Source organism: Corvus kubaryi, unplaced genomic scaffold (genome assembly GCF_017639235.1).
Source record: "Corvus kubaryi isolate FWS band 111438036 unplaced genomic scaffold, C.kubaryi_AGA036_p1.0 37398, whole genome shotgun sequence".
Lineage (NCBI taxonomy): Eukaryota > Metazoa > Chordata > Aves > Passeriformes > Corvidae > Corvus > Corvus kubaryi.
This window is the reverse complement of record NW_024581137.1, coordinates 5,142,028-5,161,988: the sequence shown is the minus strand read 5'-3', so window position 1 is coordinate 5,161,988 and position 19,961 is coordinate 5,142,028. Positions and strand designations below refer to the sequence as shown.

Below are 19,961 nucleotides of genomic sequence, written 5' to 3'. Positions count from 1 at the left end.
TGCTGTTCTCACTGCTGTACTTGTGGTCATCTGTACACCTATGCACTCATCCAGTACAAAGCTAGGGTGCATATTGTGTGCTTTAGGACTAAGTGCTGTGACAGTGGCCACTCAGGTTTATAAGGTAATTGTCTTTAGAAGCATGTAATTTTCCTGCTTATGCCATATAGTCTATCTAGCATACCAGTTCTGAATTTCAGAGACACAGAAGGGAGCTGAAGACTTATCTACTCTTTACGTCTCTGTACTAAATATCATAAATGATACTGGCCTCAAAAAATCCCCTGAGTGAAGTACACTAAAACTGTGGCCTTCCTCACCTCTTTCCTTCTGTTACTTTAAGTCCTCTGACTAAGGCTGTTAGGTATGTGACAAAGGACAATTCAGGTGTTCCTAGAGAACTTGAAAAGTAGCAAACTATGGCACCTGGCACCTGTAATGCTCCCCAACTCCTGTTAGGAATAAAAAGAGAAGTAAGAAAACTAATTGCAGAGATCTTAGAGAGATTATAGAGAAATTCTGTCAAGTTCTGCTGGATCTAGAATGATCTGGCACTGTTGCAACAGTTAACACCATGGAAAGACCTTTCCTGCCTGTGGCACTTGGATGAGGGAAATATTAGGCTGAGCTCTAACTACTTGATATGAGAAAAAACTGTGATGCTCTTCAGTAATACAGGAGTAGAATGTAGTATATAGTGGAATATCTGTTGAGAAAAAGGCTTCATTCTTTCATAGCTTCTTTGGCAACAGGAAAGTACTAACAGATGGACTGAAACACTGAAGTGTTTTATCTTGAACTCTAGGGAAAATAGCATTTGTACAAAATTGGAACCACTTCTACTTTGGGTGTGATTCAAAGCCCTTTGAAATCCACAGATCTTGTTTTCTGTCACCTCCCTAAAACACAAATAGTGCTATGAAGACCACTCTATTGATATCATCATTGGTCTGTTTTACTCTACCGCATTAAAATGCCATCTGTACAGTCTTAGACTGTGTGGTCTAATATATGCACACACATAAACATATTCAAATAGATTATGGACTTTGTTTTAACAAGTTCTGGGCTCTCAGAACAGTTGAACATATAGTGCATTTCACATTTTAGGAAGAGTAGCTTATGCTTTTTAAATTAAGTGGCTATCCCAGGGAAGGCCACCCAGTGCAAACAGGAAAATAGAGAATATCAAACCCATTGAGTATTTGGGATCTACAGTAACAGCATTTTAAGACTCCAAGTTTATATTATTGCATGAGAAAACAATGGCTGTCTATGAAACTACTGGAGAAAGGTAAGAGGGTTTTCTGGGACCATTTCAGAGGATATGGGTACATGTAACAAAAAGGAAGACAGCTAAAATTCCACCAGCTGTCCTGGTGGATGTTGAAGGTAGATGAGCAGTATGGAAGAAATTAAATCCACAAGCTCTCCTGCATTGAAATCTGTTTTTTCCTACTGAAGGGAATACTTCTCCCACTTTTGAACTCTTCTGAAAATCCTGTGTGAGTTTGTTGTTGAGTGAAAATATGCTGTGGTTTTAATAGTTAGGGGAAAGAGCTGCTGCAGAGAAATCAGTGCACCCTGAAGGAGAAACCAAATTTCTGTTGCACAGAGTTCTGCCACGGGAGGGATTACAGGGGGATGATTTCCCCAGTCAGACAGAAGGAGAAATAGCTGGCTGAGGAGGTCCAATGGAAAGTAAATTGGATAAGAAAGGCAGGACAAAACATTGATAATGGAAAATGGAGTGGAGCTCAGTGGGAAAAAAAAGAAGAATAATTTGTTTATGGGAGGCATTTTAATTTTATAGTAACAGATGAAAGTAAAATGAGTTTGGAAGGAAGAAAGGAACTTCATGGGGACACAAGTCTCAGAGCACAAGGGGAAGCCAGTGATTTCCACAAAGAGAACATATGGCGGAAAAGTTAAAGAAATGAGCAGAGCGATGCATTACAGAAGAGGAAAATGAAATGGAAAAAGGGAGGAATAATGATGTAGAATTGAATGAAGAGAAAACAAAGAAGACAAAAGAGAATACAAATAGGATTGGACAATACAAAGGAATCATACAGAAGGGACAGGAAGAATAGAGATGAATCTTGCAGTCCTTGCTTAGACAGAACTTACTTTAAAATATCTTTTATTTGGCAATAGCTGTTACATTTTGTCTTTAAAATAATTAGCACTTGTTGCTGGTTAGGGATGATTATGACAGAAAAGGGAAAAGTTATAAAGAAGACAATAACCTAAAGGAAAAAAAGGACAGGAAATTAAAAAAAAGAAAGAGAAATTAAAAAGTAAGGAAATGCACTTTTTTGAAATTAAGAAACACATTAAAGAAAAAAAAGCAAAATCAGACATAAAATATTACTACAATGAAAAGTAAAAGGAATAAACCCAAGGAACATGGAACACTAAAGTTAACAAAGAGAGTTCCTATGACTTTCTCATTGTACTTTAATAATTTCTCTGATGTGAGGCAATGTCTTGTAAAAGAGTTAGTCTCTTTGCAGTCAGTGTGCAGAAGCTTGCCCCAAATAATTATTTGCTGAAGTTAGGATGCTCTATGCAATTTGATTAACTGAAAAAGTCTGACTAGTTTTACATGAACTTTGCTATATTTAGCAATTATTTCTGGAATATAGCAAATCTCTGCCAAGGTACTCAACTCCAGAACCTCTGCCAAAGGTCTGGACTTCCTTTGTAAGGAATGAGGAAAAGGAAAGAATATTCCTACCTCAGGAGGGATAAAGAAATCAAAGATAGGTTCAGGAGGCCACAAATTGTTTCATGCTGCCCTCATGCCTCAGGATTTCTCTCAGAAACACTAACCCATTTCCCGCCTCATCCCACTGAAAGACTTTAAATGGACTTTCAGACACTGGATTTCAATTGTAGGCCTTTCATACAAAGTTCTGCAGCCAGTGTGGGAGCTGGGATGTTAAGAAGGCCACAGGCTTGACAAAGATGCGCTCCTGCCCTTCAGGGATCTGCATCTAGAAACTGAACAGGTTCTGTAAAGAAGCAAAACAAGGATGACTTTCTGTCTATATCCTCATGTGCAGCCACAGTTTTGTGCAAATGGCTTTTCAGTCACATGAAACAATTGTCAAACTCATGAAGGTCATTTAATACTATTTGGTGAAACAGTATTGCCGAGAAGGAAAAGCTATAAAGGATCTTGTCTGATTTTCATGTTTCATTACACAGGTGGTTTGATCTTTCCTTACTGAGCTGCCCATATTTTCCTCTTTCTTGCAGGCTCTTTCCACATTAATAGAAAACAGAAGGTAGCTCTCTTGTGCCCTGCAACATCGTCCCTGATGTGGCAGCTCAAGCAGGCTTAGGCATGCAGTATTAACTCCAGTTTATGGTTGGCTACATGCTCTCAGAAGCATGCTGGACAACCTTTAAGGATAATTGAGATGATCGGTTTGCTTCTGTCTGTGTAAGGTTGCTATATGAATGGCAGAAGTGAGTTGATCTGCTCCTCACGCTACTCATTCTGTTAGTCTTGAAGAGCAGACACTGGATGAAGCTAGAAGCATAAACTCAAAACAACTCCACAAGTTTTTATTTATGTGTAACTATGTTTAACATGTAATTTTTTCCAGGAAAATCCTATCAATAACATTTTCTTTTGGAATACTCTTAAGATCTGAATTCCAGTGAGTTAATTTCCTAGTACAACTCCTTTGTTGGTCTGACTGTATGAAAAGTTTCCTATGCCTGTAGCTCTGGCCTGCTTTATGATAGAACTGCAGTAAGGACAGGGAGACTGACTTGACGCTCTTCTTTGTGATTATTTTTCACACTCCTCTGATGGCTTCTGGGAAGCATGGGAGTGGCGTCAGCAGGATTTGGATTCAGAGGGGGCAAAAATTAATCTTGAGTCTTAAGAAAAAGATGATAGAAGGAAAAAACCAAACTGGAAGACTATTAAGGAGCAGGGATCAGAGTTTGGAGTGGAGGGAGAGAGGGCCTGACTGTGCAGAGTAGTACCACTCACTGTGGTAGAGGAAAGAAAATAGGGAAGAAGAGGTGGCACTAGTGATAAAACAAGATAAAGGAGGATAGAAGCTACCTAATAAAAAGGCTGGTAAAAGAGTACAGATATGGTCTGGAGACAGTGACTGAGTGAGAACTGAAATGGAAAGAGAAGTTGGGTAATGATGGACTGTGAGGAAAGGACTGAAGGGAGAAAACTAGAGGAACAAAAGCATGGAGGCAAAGGGAGAGCGGATTGCGTGGAGAACAGTGTGAAGAATTAATGGCACTAGAACAAGACAAGTAGTGGATGGAGTCAAGCCTGAGAGGATCAAGTAAAAGTCGTATGTTCGTTAATGTATCTCCCAGTTGTGCCCAAATTGATATTCCTGTGCCTCATACTGCTCTGCTCTCAGCCAAATCCATAAGCACAGCATGTTTATTTTAAAGCAGAACCAACAAGATGATAACAGAACTATCAGCTTTTCCATCCATTCAACACATATTCTATTTCCAGCTATGAACATAAATATTATCTCACCATATGACTGATGTACATTACTGTTCTGCTTTTGTAAAAACCTTGAAATTTATCCAGGCAAAAAAAGGGGCTAAAAGAACATCCTTAGAGCTGCACAAATTAACACTCAGAAGCTACAAAATGCTGGAATTACAGCAGCCCACAACACAGTGTAGCATAGTCTTTGAGCCGTGGATTATCATTTCTTTTTCATGTGCCTTGTTCAGTGAACAGGATGAACTGTCCTTCATTGCAGACAAACTGATTGATGTATTGCCTTTTTACTTGTTCAGTGTGTGGCCCCAGACCTCTATTAAAGTTCTTCACTAAAGACATCTCCTCTTGAGCTCTTCTGTTTTTTTAAAAACCTTAATTTATTTTCTTGTGTTTCTACAAGATGAGGGTATTCCCCTTCTCATTCACAGAGAAGTAGACAGATATTAAGGGAAGAAGCATTTTTGGGTTACCCAGTCTAGGTCAAGTAGGAAATGATTTTTTAGACTGTGTCTTCAAATGGTTCTTGATACAGTTCCACAATGAAAGTGCACTTAAAATTGCAACTGTGACTACCAGATTCTTCTGTAAATTAAAGTCCAGATTCTCAAGCTGGATATTGAGGGAGCACTTGTGAAAAATCTCTTTTAAGTGATTTGCCCGCTGTTGCACTGGAATTACATAGCAGACAGAAGGCTTCAGCTCCTCAGTCCTCCATTGCCTCAGGCAAGACCATCCTTCACTCCTCTACAGCTTCCTACCTGAAATGTTATGCAAACTGGGGAACAGATTAGTGAATCAGATAAACCCTGGGACAAAAGCCCACCTGTTGCACTAGTAATTCTGATACATCCCTAGGACAATTACACTGGGAATGCATTTAAAGAAGGATCAGCAAAAAAATCATGATTGCTTGATTTTATGCACAACAATATATTGGTATAATGAAATACATGTTCTAATAGGAATTGCATACAGTTGAACAAATAACTATTTTTCGAGCATCTCCTAACTTTTGATGGATTTATCCTGTAAACTTAAAAGGGCTTCCTCTATGTTGCATTTATTTTAAATTAGAATGTCCACAAGAGGAGCTGTTCTGGACTAGCTATTGAAAAATAACTCATTCTGCACCAGCTATGTTACCCAATTTTCCCACGTGGACTAGGATAAATTTTATGTATTTGTAATGTAAAACCTCTTCTTTGTCTTCCTCCTACAAGTATGTCTACATGAGAAAATTTACTACTGACAGAGCAATAGCAGTATATTTATATCACTATAATTATATCTGTATCTATATGCAGATATTTTCATTCCAGAATAAAAGTATTCCCGCTGGGAGTTATATCAGCATAATTTTACCACTATAGCCCTACTAGTAATTTCCCCATGTAAAAGATCTCTGAAAAAAATCTAACCAAGATTTTTTTCACATCTCTCCTTGCATGACAGTTTCTCTAAGCCCTTCATAAGCTTGCATCAGTTGCATATTTTACATTACCAATATGGCATAAGCTATAGTGTTTGTTTACTTAGAATATATACATGGAGTATCATAGAACAAGATCACCCAAATCACTTGGATTTTTGCAGATGTGCAAAAACTGTTAATGCTTCTTATGTATACTGTCAACCTGTGGTTTTTGCTATGTGAAGACCAAGTTAGTGCTGAAAAGGTAATAGCAAAGACTCTGAACAGTGAGATCTGGATAAAGGGCTGTTCAGGTCAGCTGTTATATTCCTAACACTGGAACTCAGTTATTTCACTGCAGTGTGCTTCTCTCTTCTCCCCTACATGTTCCAGTTCATTCTTGTTTAAATGTTGCAAGCTTTTTCTGGCAAGAAAAGTCTCTCACTCTAGATTTGTGTAGTATTAGGGTTTGTAAAATGGTTTGCTATATCAACCAAGCAAACAAACAAGCAGCTTAACCAAAAGTAGGAGTACCTGTTTGCCCACCAAATTCTGAGAAATGTAATTCATTATACTGACTGATTCAAAAATGTGTAATTTCCAAAAAATGTAAACTACATTTCAGTTACAATAATTGCCCTCATGAGTCAATTAATGGCATTTTAATGACCATTTTCAGCATCGATTAAGATTTTTAAAGGCATGTTTACCTTAAGCCCCATCCATGACAGCACTTAGTAATTCTCACTGGTGAGAGTCAGTCTATTTAGCAATATACAATCTACTATAAATAAAACAAACAAAAGGAGGGAGAACAGATTGGGAAACTCAGCAGTGAGGAGAACAAACAGAGGGGAGAACTAAGGAGAGCCAGGGAGCAATACTTACTGCTGACTAACTGGCCAACACTCAAAGCTGAAGAGGAGGAGGATGAGGAGGAAGAAGAGGAAGCCTGACGCACTGGGCTTTGAGACATAGATGCTTGACTGTGAGCCAAATGCAGGAGATTGGATTGTGAGGCTGCTTGTCCCACTTGCGTCTGGGAGGGCTGATGGAGCTATATGTTAAAATGTAAAAATAGGTATTTAGAAAGTGAAGCAGTAATAGAAAACTTTCAATGCACCATCTCACCCATCTACTTCTGGGGAACAAATCACATAGGAGCATTAAACACCATGGGCTTTGTTCATGTTACAGTGTTACAGTAGGAGGAATCTGAGCTGTTTTGAGTATTTTCTTTCCAGTTTTACCCGGTTCAACTGGATACTTAATCTAATTAGAAGCTAAATACTTTTTTTGAAATGGGTGATAAGAGACCTATGACATTCACAGCAAGATTCTGATTTAGTAAATACATATTCTTACCTGTTTTCTGACTCATGAAACCAGACTTTTATTCCCTACATGGATTCTCATAGAAATCAGGATTGTTTCACAGAGATCCTTTCATACTGCAGGACCAGGGCCAGGAAGAGTGGGAATGGGGAAAAGGACATAAACTGAGCCAAAATCCCTTTCCTACAGGAAGCAATGATTTGTTTTATGAAGATCTAGCAAACAAACAAGAATCATGCAAACGGATAAGTCATCCAATACTAAAACACACAGGGAAACTTCTGGGCCCCATTCACATCAGGATTGTATCCAGTAAGACACGTCTAAAAAGTCTAGTGAGTATGGTAGATGCAAATGATACACTGTGATACATGAATCTGACTTTCTAAAAGTTTTTTAAACAAATATTACAAGAGTGTATTCTTTGTTTTTTCACTAGGGGAGTGGAAAGAACCATGAATCCATTCTGCCTATGGTATGATTTCATGTGGGGTTGAAATCTAGGAACATTCTTTGGTACTGATTTTCACATAAAACTCAGAAAATTCAAAGGGCAGTCTCTCTACAGAATGAAGGCACACAATGGACTTTACAGTTTTGAATTGTGTTCTAGTAATCCAGTACAGCCTTTTCAGAGCATAAGAATACAATAATACAGTACCGATACACTCTGGTGACTGCTGCTTATTATACCTTTATTTTATGTTGATTCTTGATACTGATCAAAAAAGATAGTATAAATATTCTAAAAAGGCTTCACCTCACTGCAGCTGTTATCTGCATTTTCTACAAGGGGAAAAGATAAAGACCTATTTGGCCTTGCTTGAAGTCGGTAATTAAAATCTACTTCTTGAATGCTAAGGAGTATGAATTTTTCTCTTTTGATATCTAACTGAAAAAACTACTTTCGAAAAGGAGTTACATTCATTAGTAACACTCAAATTATATGCATTATCCTCCCAGCACACACAGAAATGTCTGATGCTAAGTAGACAACAAATTGTATAACACTATAGATAAAGGTATCTGTTCAGATTCAAGATGACACTTTCTGTGGAATATGTATGAACTATTTTAATGACAATATTCCTTTTAGAGCCTGTTTAAGAATGGAAAAAATTTCAACTTCTTTTTCCACCTTCTACATGGCATAATATAACAGAAAATGAAGAAAGAAACTTTGATTTAACCTGTAATAATAATAATGATAATTATTTATCTGACCACTTTTAGTGTATTCTGACTTCCTTGTGGATTAATAAAAAAAAGCATCTTTTTATATCAAGGATTTTTTTTATCAAGTACATTTTAAAAAATACAACATGCCACTTTATCAAGGGGATAACAGTTGAGAAGCTGATTAAAAGGCTTCCAGTTTTCAGACTCATGCAAGCAGTGAGAATCTTTAAAAAAATTCTCTAAGGGCTGAATTTTATCGACAGAGAATTCCCAACCCAGAATGTCTACTTTTATAGTATCTTCTCCTAGGGAAACATCCCACTGTGATGGTTGGCCTCTTCTGAGCACTGCAGAAGTGGACTGCCTACCCATCCATTATACTCATATCACATCCAGACTGCAGCTTTCAGAAACAAGCAGGTGTTTGGGGTCTGGGTCTGTTTTCTGAGGGAATCTCTGGTGAAACTAAAGATTTCAGCACAGGCAAGGGAAGATAAGTACAGTATTTAGATCAGTTAGATGCTTTCACTCTATCTGGAACAGTCTAAGAGATGTTAGAGCTTATCTGTGAGGATGGAGGAGCAAATACAGCAGCTATCTTTAAAGAGAAAGATCTGCAAAATTATAGTCCAGTCAACTGAACTTCAACCATGGAAAAGTACTGAAGAAAATAATCAAACAATTTGTAAGCACCCGCAAGAAAACAAGGTAGCAACAGACAACATGGATTGTTAGGAACAAACTGTGTCAAACCAATCTGATCTCCCTCTAAGACAGGGTAATTGGCCTTGCAGACAGGGAAAAAGCAGTAGGTGGTTTGACTTTACAAGTGTCTCGACACTCCCTCATGTGACATTCTTTATAACTTAAGGAAGCATAGTTTAGGTGAAATTGCTGCAGAATGAATGCCGAAGTATTTGGAGAACAAAACTGAGGATGAGATATCTGTGGAAACAGAAGTGTGCATGCATGGTGCTTCACAGAAGTCTGTCCTCATTCTGCACTACTCAATATTTTCTTAAAGACATGGATGACTGAACAGAGAATACTAAATTTACGCGCTGATGACACGCTGGGAGGAAATTTTGACAGGTTTTGGACTACAGGATTAGGAATCAAAATGTTTCTGTGCATTTGAACATGCTGTCTGCAATCCTGTGGTGTTGCAAAAGTAAAGGCAGTTCCCATGCCAAGCCATGTGAGTGGGAGTAGATGTTGGTAGTGCATGTGAAGTGCACCTTCTTTTCTACTGAGCCTTGGAAAGACCTCTGCAGAGGGGGATGCCATGTCCACAGCTAGGTTCCAGACTTCAGAAAAATCTATTTAACTAAGTAGAGTTAAATAATTAGAATGGCTGAAGGCTTGGGAGTTAACTGAGGCTTGTGATGACACCTGTAATGAACTGGTCGTGTTTAATCTAAAGGAAGGATGACCAAGAGGGATGTGATGCCTGCTTTGAATACAGACATAGCTAATGAAAAGAGGAGATAATTATTTTGTCTTACATTTTATAATGGAGAGAATGAGGCCTAGTTATCTGGAAGGTTCAAATTAGATGTTGGGAAAAGCTATCTAACATGGCAGTGAAACACTGGCATAGATTACTGGTGGAATCTGTGGGTTTCTATGACAGTGTGGTCAGGACCAAATAAGCTAAAAACTGGAATAGATACTCCAACAGATTAGACTGGATAATCTCTTGAACCTTGACCTTCCACACATAATTTTTTTTATGATTCTACACCATTTCCCATCAGCATTTCTCAGGGAGATAGCAAATACAACATTTTCCAGCTATGTTACACATACAGTCACTGAACATTTCAACTATTGAGCATGTGCACAATAAATCTAAAGCCTCCATGAAGCTCTAGAATGAGAAGACACTGCATTTTTCAGCTCTGCATGCAAGGCATGCACTCAGTCAGCACAACAGATCACGTGCACAATATGATGGTTGGGTCTAGGAAGTGTTTGAGTCTCTGCACATGTTTTGTACAATGCATGTATTTTTAAAATAACTGGAATACCCAGAAGCTTGGCAACTTTGTTGCTGAAGGTCCAGAAATATTTAAACAAATACAAGAAATCTCAAAATTTAGCTGGGCAGAAGGAAAATGGCTAGCGAAGTTTGGATTCACAGTAGTCCTAGATGTGACAGCAACATATAAGGGATATTTACAGGTTGGTTTCTAACTCGCTGCTTGTGAGGGATAAGTGAGCAATGGGGTTGAAGAGGCAGAAGAGTCACCTTAAGGCCTGACCAGAGACTGAGGGAGGATTCCATCTTTAACTCCCTACGTAATTTCCAGCACCACCTCTGCTTTACAGACATGATGGTTGAGCTGTAAATGTCCTGCTTAAAAGACAATTATAATTATCTATGGCATGAAATTGCATCAAAATACTCTCTCTTTTCATCCACTATAATTTCTACTCCAGAAATAGCCTTAAGGAGAGGCAACGATTAGATTATGAATTAGATTCTAGATGACAGAATCAATTTGAACTTGCAATAGCAGACTTTTCCCAATTTTGGACACGTATATATGATATGAATTATATTTATGACTGTTGTGCATTTTCCATTTAAAGACAGAAGGAGGCACAGAAATTACAGAAGCAGTTGCTGTAAGTGCCATTCTGTGTAGGTGGATATAGTAGAAATGCCAGAATGATGACTGTATGCAACAGTGATCAGTATCTGGCAGCAATACGTGTATGCACGCTGCAGTTAGAGGAATGAAGTGAACATGAGAAGTGGAAAGTGCATCATAATACTTTATAAGAATAAACTGAAAACTGCAAAGGGCCTTATTCATATTTCTTTTACATGAGATTTACATGTTGCTGTCAATGGTGAAGGTAGTATTAACTGATAATTGCAGAGGTAAAGAATGAATTAGGTCTGTAAGACTGAATTTTCTTCTTAAATTATACATGTAGGATATTCCTATGCCTGGGATGGTTGACTGGAGTTCTGTATTAAAGAGATCAGAGATGTTGTTCTCTGCATCCAGAAAGCTGCGCATTAGTGATAGTGTAACACAGTATTTTGCATAAAATAGGGAAGAGAAAGAAACTAACAGGAAATCTAGAAAACTTTTGACAGAATATTGCCCTGTATCATAACAGAGCTGCTACTTGGTTTTACAGAGAGTCTGGACAAACAGCAAGGGGAAAATATGGACTTAATGGAAAGGAGAAGAAAATAATGAGCTTAGATTGCAGTAAGGGAAGCTAGGGTCAGGCATCAGGAAGACCTTTTGAATGCTAAGGAAAGGGGCCTAGGTTGCCTAGGGATGTCAGGGAACCTCCATCACGGAAGATTTTTAAGAACAAGCTAGACAAACATCTGTCAAGAATGATATAGGGACAGCTGATCCTGCCTAGGGGGAGGAGATGGACTACATGACCTCTTCAGGTCCTTTCCAGTCCTATTTTTCTATGATTCAGTGAAAAGGAAATCTGAGAAATGAGGAAACACAACAAATTAGAGAAGACAGAGGTGAAAAAGACAAGTATAACAAAAAGGGCAGAAGAGATGAAACTAAGAGGAATGGTACAAAGAGCAAGAAATACATTTTAAGCAACCCCCTTTATGTTATAAATAAAGATTTTCAATTTTTTCTGATGTCACCTAGTTCATCCTGGCAAATACGGACATTAACTGTAGTAAAGATTAAAGTCCATGGAAGGTCTGAAAAACAAATATCTTGATATAAAATGACACTCCCAAACACTTTGAAATTCCATGACAATGTAGTAGTAGTTTAAGTGTTTCATTCTTCTATTTTTCCTGCGAATGGAGTCCTCTGCTCTGTATACGTTCCCTAATATGTTTCCTAGAATACATTTGATTTTGAGAAAGAGTAATGGTGTGCTGAGGACACTGCAGGATTCAAGAGCACCATGGCAGATGAAGTCTGTTTTCAAACCTACTCACACTGCACAAGCAGGCATGGGCTTCGAACGGGTTTCCTTAAATCTTCTAACAAATGGAAAGAACAAGTTAATACAGATATCCCCATCATTCTTGCCAAATCCCTTTCACAGTCAGCTCTGCCAGAGTATTTCACAAATACTGCATCCCATCACCCTAATTTAGATTACTCAAATAAATTCAAGTAAGTGCATATATGAATCTAAATATGGAAGGTATTTGATACTCAATAAGCATCCTCTTTCTCAGTATAGTATAATATAGTATAGTACATATAGTATAAAATGTGTCTATACACACTGCTTAGACTGACAGAATAGGTACATTTGGAAACTAATATAAAAGGTCCTTAGATTCACACTGGCTGTGCGCATACTCCGCCCAAAATGAAGAGTGTACTGTGGACATAACTGGGGGCAGGACTTTGACAGCATCTGCTGAAGTTCTTTCAAAGCCTTTCTACAGAACCACAACTACTTTCAAAACACACTGTAGTTGAAGGTCTTTAAACTTGCTAAATGAGGTTGAGAATATAGCTAGACTTATGTAAAAGATATAATTTTATATGCAAATCAGGCACAGAAGTAATTTTTTTTACCCCTTTCAGGAAGGATATAATGTCAATATAAGAACAGTATTATTGACAATACATTAATGACTAATTATAAATTATTTATCAATTAATATTATTAATAATGTAAATATTACAAGAGTATTATAGTAACAGTTTTAAATGTGTAAGTGCATAATTCAAAGGTAACCCGCATATTCCTACAGTGAACAGCATTTTATGCTTCCTATGCCTCAGTTGCTTAGAATGACACAGGTAATGTAGCAATGTCTTCCTATTCCCAAAGGTTTGGTGCAGTTATATGGACTTTTTTAAAGATATCCTTCTCCTACAAGTGCTGATGCCACAAAGAAAACTGGTCAGGAAGAGACAGAAGTTACAAGTCAAGTGTTGTGCTGTGGCATGGAAAGTCTGATGTAGTCCCTTGTACTAGTAAATAGTCTAGTAATCTTGACTTTCAAAGATCTAGTAATTTATCCATAGATGACATAGAATTATGCAATGATGATGGTAAAGGAAAAGAGACAGAAGCGAGAAAAATTGTCACCCTCATCACTGAAAGTCATATAAAAAGCAAAAGAAAAACAAAGTTGGATTGAGACAACACAGTTTAGTGACTATATTGAAACATAGAGAAAGAAGAGTGCATTTTTCATAAAGCAAGACATCATCAAAGCTATAGGAGTATTGCAGAGAGGAAATGATTGAGAGCTGGTTAGATTTTAATGGGAGAGAATAACAAAGGAGTTGTGATAACAAGATGGTAGGGTGTTGTTACGATTCGATTTAAACCCAGAAAAGCAAAGCAAGCTAAGTCTCTGAGCATAAACTGGAAAGAACTTAGAAGGTTCAAAATATCCCCAGAAACAAGATTAAAACCAAACGAGGTTAGATGTTGTTGCCAAAAATTGATGTATTTTATTTAATAGTAGAGAGGTAAAGAGAAGGGAAGAGAAAAGAGAGAAAGAAATAGAAAAAAGAAGTGTGGGTGGGGGGTGGGGGAACAGGGAGAGGTGACAGGGGTTAGGTGGAAGCATATCACCCATCCAAGGGTCCCAACGATGTCTCGTTGCTCCCTTCCATCTGGTCTTCTGGTGGTGAGGGTCCCCCATCACCACTGTGGCCACGCCGCTACATGCTGCCACACCACACACCGCCACACGCCAAAGAGTACAGAACTCCGTGGATTAATATACACTTTGGGCCAGGTGGGAATGCCCACGTGTCTTTCTTGCAGGGGCCAGCTTGACACACTGTCCCTTGCAACACTGAGGGTCTGTTGCATCATCTCTGGTGCAGGGTCTGGGGACCACTTTGAGGGGGGTCCTGTGATGGGCCATGTCACCCCCTTCTGCTGTGGATAAACTTCCTCCCCCCTGGTGAGGACCCCTCAGCTGGGCTCCTCTGCACAGGGGAGGATGGACAGTCTCTGCACCTCTCACCAGAGGTGTTTCCGACACACACCCAAAGCCTCTCCTCCCTCCCACCCTTCGGTGGAGGGTGTGTTTGAGCCTGGCAGCTGATAGCCCTGGGGCTGTGGTCTCCACCCTGGAGGTGTTAAGCCTGTGCTTTGTGAATGTCCCCAGCCCTGAGTTGTTACTTTATCTTATGTTCATCAGGGAGCAGTGTAAGGCCTCAGTCAGGGCCCCATTCAGGGTGCGGTAGTCTTCTCTGCAGCTTTTGGAATACAGTTTAAAAAGTTTAAAAAGTCCTTTAAGAAAATGTTTAAGTCATAAAACATAATATTTCAGTCTCTGACAGATGTTTGTGGCAGGTTGAGATTGAAGAAAGAGAACATCTAACAAGAAATTTGGCAAGCAGATATACAAGAATCACCACAGACCCATCTGAGAGCTATCTATGTCTTTTCAACAGTTAATCTGGAGCATGATAGCCAATGACAACAAAGATGGGGAACTGAAAATGTAGTAAAATGCTGCCTAGTAGCTCATTTTACTCTGTTAGAATTGGCAGAAGCCCAAAGCTGGTAGTGCTCGATGACATGATGAAGTATGAAAAGTTCTGGCAGGCATTGTAGATAAAACAAGACTAAGGACAACTGGGACTACAGTCCCGATTTAATGAAGCTAGTATGTAGAAAGAAAGAGCCAGGAAAGACTGAGAAGGGAACCTGCTTTATGAGGTACGCCAGAGAACAATAGAATGTCCAGAAGTTGCTACTGTATGGACAAGAAAATAGTTATGAAAACACCAATTATTAGGAAAGCTGTTTAGGGAATTCATAAAGAAGAATGTGTTCGAACCCCAGTCATCACTGGCAGCTGGATTCTTCTTGGTCAATTTCGCTCACCTTAGAACAAATTGACAATTCTAAAATAGCTATCCTAGCCCTCTCTCATGTCAGTGGAAACAATAGATATGTTAAGATACCTACTAGAGATCAACCTATCCAAAATTTTTTCTGTTTTGACATCTTGAGTTTTCCACTGGACATGCATATGTCTCCTTGTCTATGTCTATACAGGAAATCCAGTTAACTAGCTCCTCTGTGATACCGGATACCTAACTCCTCTATGACTAATTTAAGCAAGGTGAACCCTTTCCTAAATTTCGTAAGACTGCAGTTCACGGTTCAAGATCTTCTGTCAGCTGTGCTGGTGTTAAGGTTGTGTTGTTAGTGATATGAAAGAACACCTTGAAACAAATTTTTCAAATCTGATAGTAAATGATAATGCTAACAAGCTTTTACAACAAATTCATCTGTTCTCAAAAACAATGTCCCTTTAGCCATGCAACCTACATTTTGACAAAATTCCTCTTGAGAGGCATGGAGGAAGTGCAGAAGTTAAAGTTACAAGGTACTCTTCTATTATGGGACACAAAGAGCTTATAAAGCAAGAAACACAAAATTAGAGAACAATTTTATTATTTCTTTTTCAAGAAAGGAGACTACAGGTAGAGAACAAAGGATTTATACCAAATTTTTGAATGATTTTAGCAACCAGCAAGGAAATAGGGTGAATAATGGCAAAGTGGAATCTGCAGGAAGAACACATGAATTTCTTCAGTTAGTACAGAATAGCATGAAAAACTTACAAATCCTGTTTAGAACCTGCCAGGGGAGTATTATGACAGGTAGTAGATCAGTGCAAAGTGATTCACATCAAAAGGAACCATTTTAGTGACACACATAATAATAATAATCAGGGAAGCAAAGATGTATTATGGTGGATACATCTGCTTATTAAGTAAAACTGTTCAATGAGCAGAGATAGAAAAAGAAGGCTGTTAGGCTGTTTTGAGACAAAGAAAGAAAATAATGCTGAAAATATTATAATGTTATGTAAAACAGGGATACATCCTCACTGTGACCATGGCATTCAGTTCTGATCAAAAAATCTTGAAGAAATTAGTGTGAAAATGGCTGGGAGATGAATGGCAAAAGTTATTAATGGCAAAGAAAAACTTGTTTATGAGCAGAGATAAAATGGACGCAGACAAAAACAGGAGTGCAAACAGCTGCCTGCTTTAGAAAGCCATTGCAATTTCTAGGAGAATTCTTGGTGTGTGCACAGATGCTGCTTAGATTAGCAAAATCTTGGAAAATAGTAAAATACCTGAAGTTTTACCTACTTGGTTCAATATGGAGAGGAACAATCCCTCCTGTGGGTAGTTTAAAGAACATAAAAAACCCATCTATTTATACTTAAATACAGGAAGAACAGGACTACATCAGACTCACTTGTGTACATTGCAAAGCAACCTATTTACAGCGCAGAAAAAGAAGCACTGTTTTACACTACATGTAAGTATTCTATGAACTCATTTTCATGAGGAAACATTGAGGTTTTAGTCTTCCAAATCTGAAAAAGTTGTATGAATAAATAACGCATGTAGTCTACATAAGTAAAGCTGACTAAAAACAATATCTGAGGCATTTAAGTCTTCAGTCATCTGGGAGAAAGTAAGCACTTGCATGCATTACTTAGCAACTGGAGCAGTTTACAAAGGTTCAATTATTGTGACTCAGCTAACAAGCAGCAGCTCACTATCATTGCTTGTAATCACCTCTTTTACTCCTGAAGTACTTAGTTTCCAAGGGAATGACAAGTTGAAAGTCAAACTAGGATTATCTGTAACTGGAACATTTTTGCTACATTATTTATTTCCTGCATTTATTTCTTCATGTCATGCTAAAATCTTTCCCATAACTTGTGTTGTAATCTTTCCCCCTGCTGAAGCTTCTTTCATCAAGTTACAAGACACCAAATGCTGTGTGACACTATTGTAAAAAACATTTTGAATTCCTGCTGAGCCCTCTGATTTGAAGCACTCACTCAGTTCTGTTGAAAATGATATTTTTAACCATATAACTTAATGCTATCATTAGCCAAATGCTACAGTTAGTCTAAGTCTCTATCCAGGCAATAAAATAAACCCGGGATCTCCTTAAACTTCGAGCAAATCTTCTCAATTTTCAAATGATACAACAGCTTGTATAGTACTAGATCAATTGTTTTTCACGGTCCATCAGCATTATTCCTATGAAGAATCTAGGTCTCATATACCTTTTGTTCTCCCACTGAAATTCATGGCAAAATTGTCTCTGACTTCTTTCAGTAAAACCAGAAGAGCCAGTAGAGGGAGCACAAATACATAGAAATAATTTTCTGTGGCTGCTATAAAAATGTACTATTTTTTCATATAGTATTTGCACTACATTTTTCCCCCCTCCGATCAAAAATACTGTCTTGATTAAACTTCAAGAAAGGCTGATCCAAGGTAAGAAGACTGTGTTGTTTGGTGGCCCTTCTTGCAACCCCCAGGACCTCCGGATTCTGTGTAAGAAAGAGGCAGAGGCTGAACCCTGTGAAAATAGTATTGGCAAAATAATGTTTTCTACCTCCATAGCACTGCTGGGCAGACAAGCTTAATGAGGAGCATCTTTGGGTCTTGGACATAACCAGTTCTCTGCAGACTAATATTTCTGCCAGCTGATTGCTGCACATGAGCACACAAGTTGGGTGAACAAGTACAATGTGGCTAAACAGTGCTTTCTGCTTTGCACCCCTGCTCATTCAGCAAGCTGCAGGTTTCAGAGTTTGTCCCTTTATGTGACCCCAGTGCCATGAGCTGTGCAGAAAATGTTACACCTCTGTGCCCTCTCTGCCCACTGACACTACTGGCAGACATTGCCTGGAAGAGGTTGCTTTGAACACAGAAGGTGTGTCGCTCTGCATGTGAGAATGTCTCAGGCAATAATACAGGTCCCTTATCCTCCTCTTTACGTCTAAATTTCTTGAGTTTCAAATGGGATCTCAGGGTTGCTATGATTTTTGAGTGCTTCCCCCATAATGGAGGAAAAGGTCCCATCCCTTCAGGGGACTGGCGCAAAAAAATACACCATCCCACACACCCCCAGGAAACCAAAAGTAAACTGCTGAGTTTCATATTCCATTGAGAGGCTTTCCTGTGGTGGAGAACATGAAGCCTGCCCTCAGATCCATCCAGCTTTGTTGAAACCACGTTTATGCAACCATTGCAAAAGCATTTGCCAGTAGTGCAAGTACACTCCCACTAAAGAAAAGAGAGTTAGATAAATGACAAGTGCTTTGGAAAATGCCTATGCTAGATACCACAGAGGATAGGATGCGAAAAAAGCAGGTAACCAATGGGATGTGAAATGTTTTCAGAACAAACAAAAAAAGTGACCTTAGAGATCCATTGATTTTCTACTTCCAAGTAAGAAAAAAAAAAAGATAAAATCATTGGTTTGGAGTTCAGGTGGCCTGGGATTCTCAGCAGCATACAAGAAGCTGCTCCCTGTGCCTGGAGGAGTCAGCAGGAATGTCAAACAAACACTACCAGCAGAAGGAATGCTAAGCCGAATATTTAAGTGAGGGACATTTTTGTAAGTACCTCTTTGGTAATCACATTTGATGTATTTTCTGCCCTCAGTTTCCCCTCTTTCAGAGAAAAAAGGTGGGACTACAGTTTCTTGCTCTACAGATGTAGGCAAAACTAATGGATTTGGCTCTAGAGTAGTATAACAAGAACTACAGAAGTGTTTTTGGACCTCACTGGATCCATCCTTAAGTCTGTCAGCTACCTGCTACCTTATACTGAGTAATAATTTCCCCAGAATACCTTCTGTCTACCCAATTATACACAATCATATCTGATTTTCCAGTGAGGAAATCTAATAGGATTTTCTATTTTTCCTTGTTTTCCCTGCATGTTCCAAATAATTTCAAGCCCCAGTTCACTAGGTGACCACTAAGGGACTGAACATAGGCCAGATGGGTCTCCTCTGGCTCATATTCCTATCGCATTTTCACTGCAGAAAACATCTCAGTTGGTCTTATACTGACCTTGAAAAGAAAAGAAAAAGAATAACTGGATAATCCTTGAATGTATAAATAAATTATGTAATGCAACATTATTAATTACTACATATATTGTATGCAGTAATACACCAGGCAGGACTGAGTTAATTTTTGTTATTAAAAATGGTAAAGAAGTGGGGGTATTTAGAGAGGCCATGAGAGTGTCTGTGAGGAGCAGAAAATTTCTGTGTATCTGTTTTGATAATCATTCAGGCTACAGACACTTTACCTGCTGGCCTGGTTTGAGCGGCGATAGTGTTATTCCCTGGGTATTGATCACTGGGAGTATCTGGTTGCCGATGACAGTGGCGATGATCTGACCCTGGGCATTGGTCAATAACTGTGGAGTGATCGGCTGCACCTGAAGTCCCTGAGCTCCACCTGCCGCCTGGTTGGACGGGACTGGATTAGGCATCAGTGGGATTGTTCCAATAATCTGGAAGAAACAACACAGGGAGAATGCATGCACGCCACATAATACTTGCCTTGTATGCTGCATGTTGAATCAAACTTAGGTAAAAATAGCACAGAGAGACTGGTAAGACAGGCTGAGGGTGGGAAACAGTAATTCCTCTACTGGGGTGATGAGGACTTTCCAATTCATTTGCCATGTCACATATCACCTGTACATTTTGCCACTGTCCACTGTCATCTGCAACAAATCTGCT

General features: G+C 38.8%; 1 protein-coding gene across 2 annotated transcripts in view; it reads right to left on the bottom strand.

The window, feature by feature from the left end:
* POU6F2 (POU class 6 homeobox 2) overlaps positions 1-19,961 on the bottom strand; it is a 331,049-nt gene that overhangs the window by 10,012 nt on the left and 301,076 nt on the right. For both annotated transcript variants that reach the window (XM_042044047.1, XM_042044048.1), the window contains exons 7-8: positions 19,523-19,729; positions 6,807-6,975 (exon numbers count right to left, since the gene is read on the bottom strand). In XM_042044047.1, coding sequence (XP_041899981.1) covers positions 6,807-6,975; positions 19,523-19,729 — 376 coding nt within the window. The remainder of the gene's footprint in view (positions 1-6,806; positions 6,976-19,522; positions 19,730-19,961) is intronic.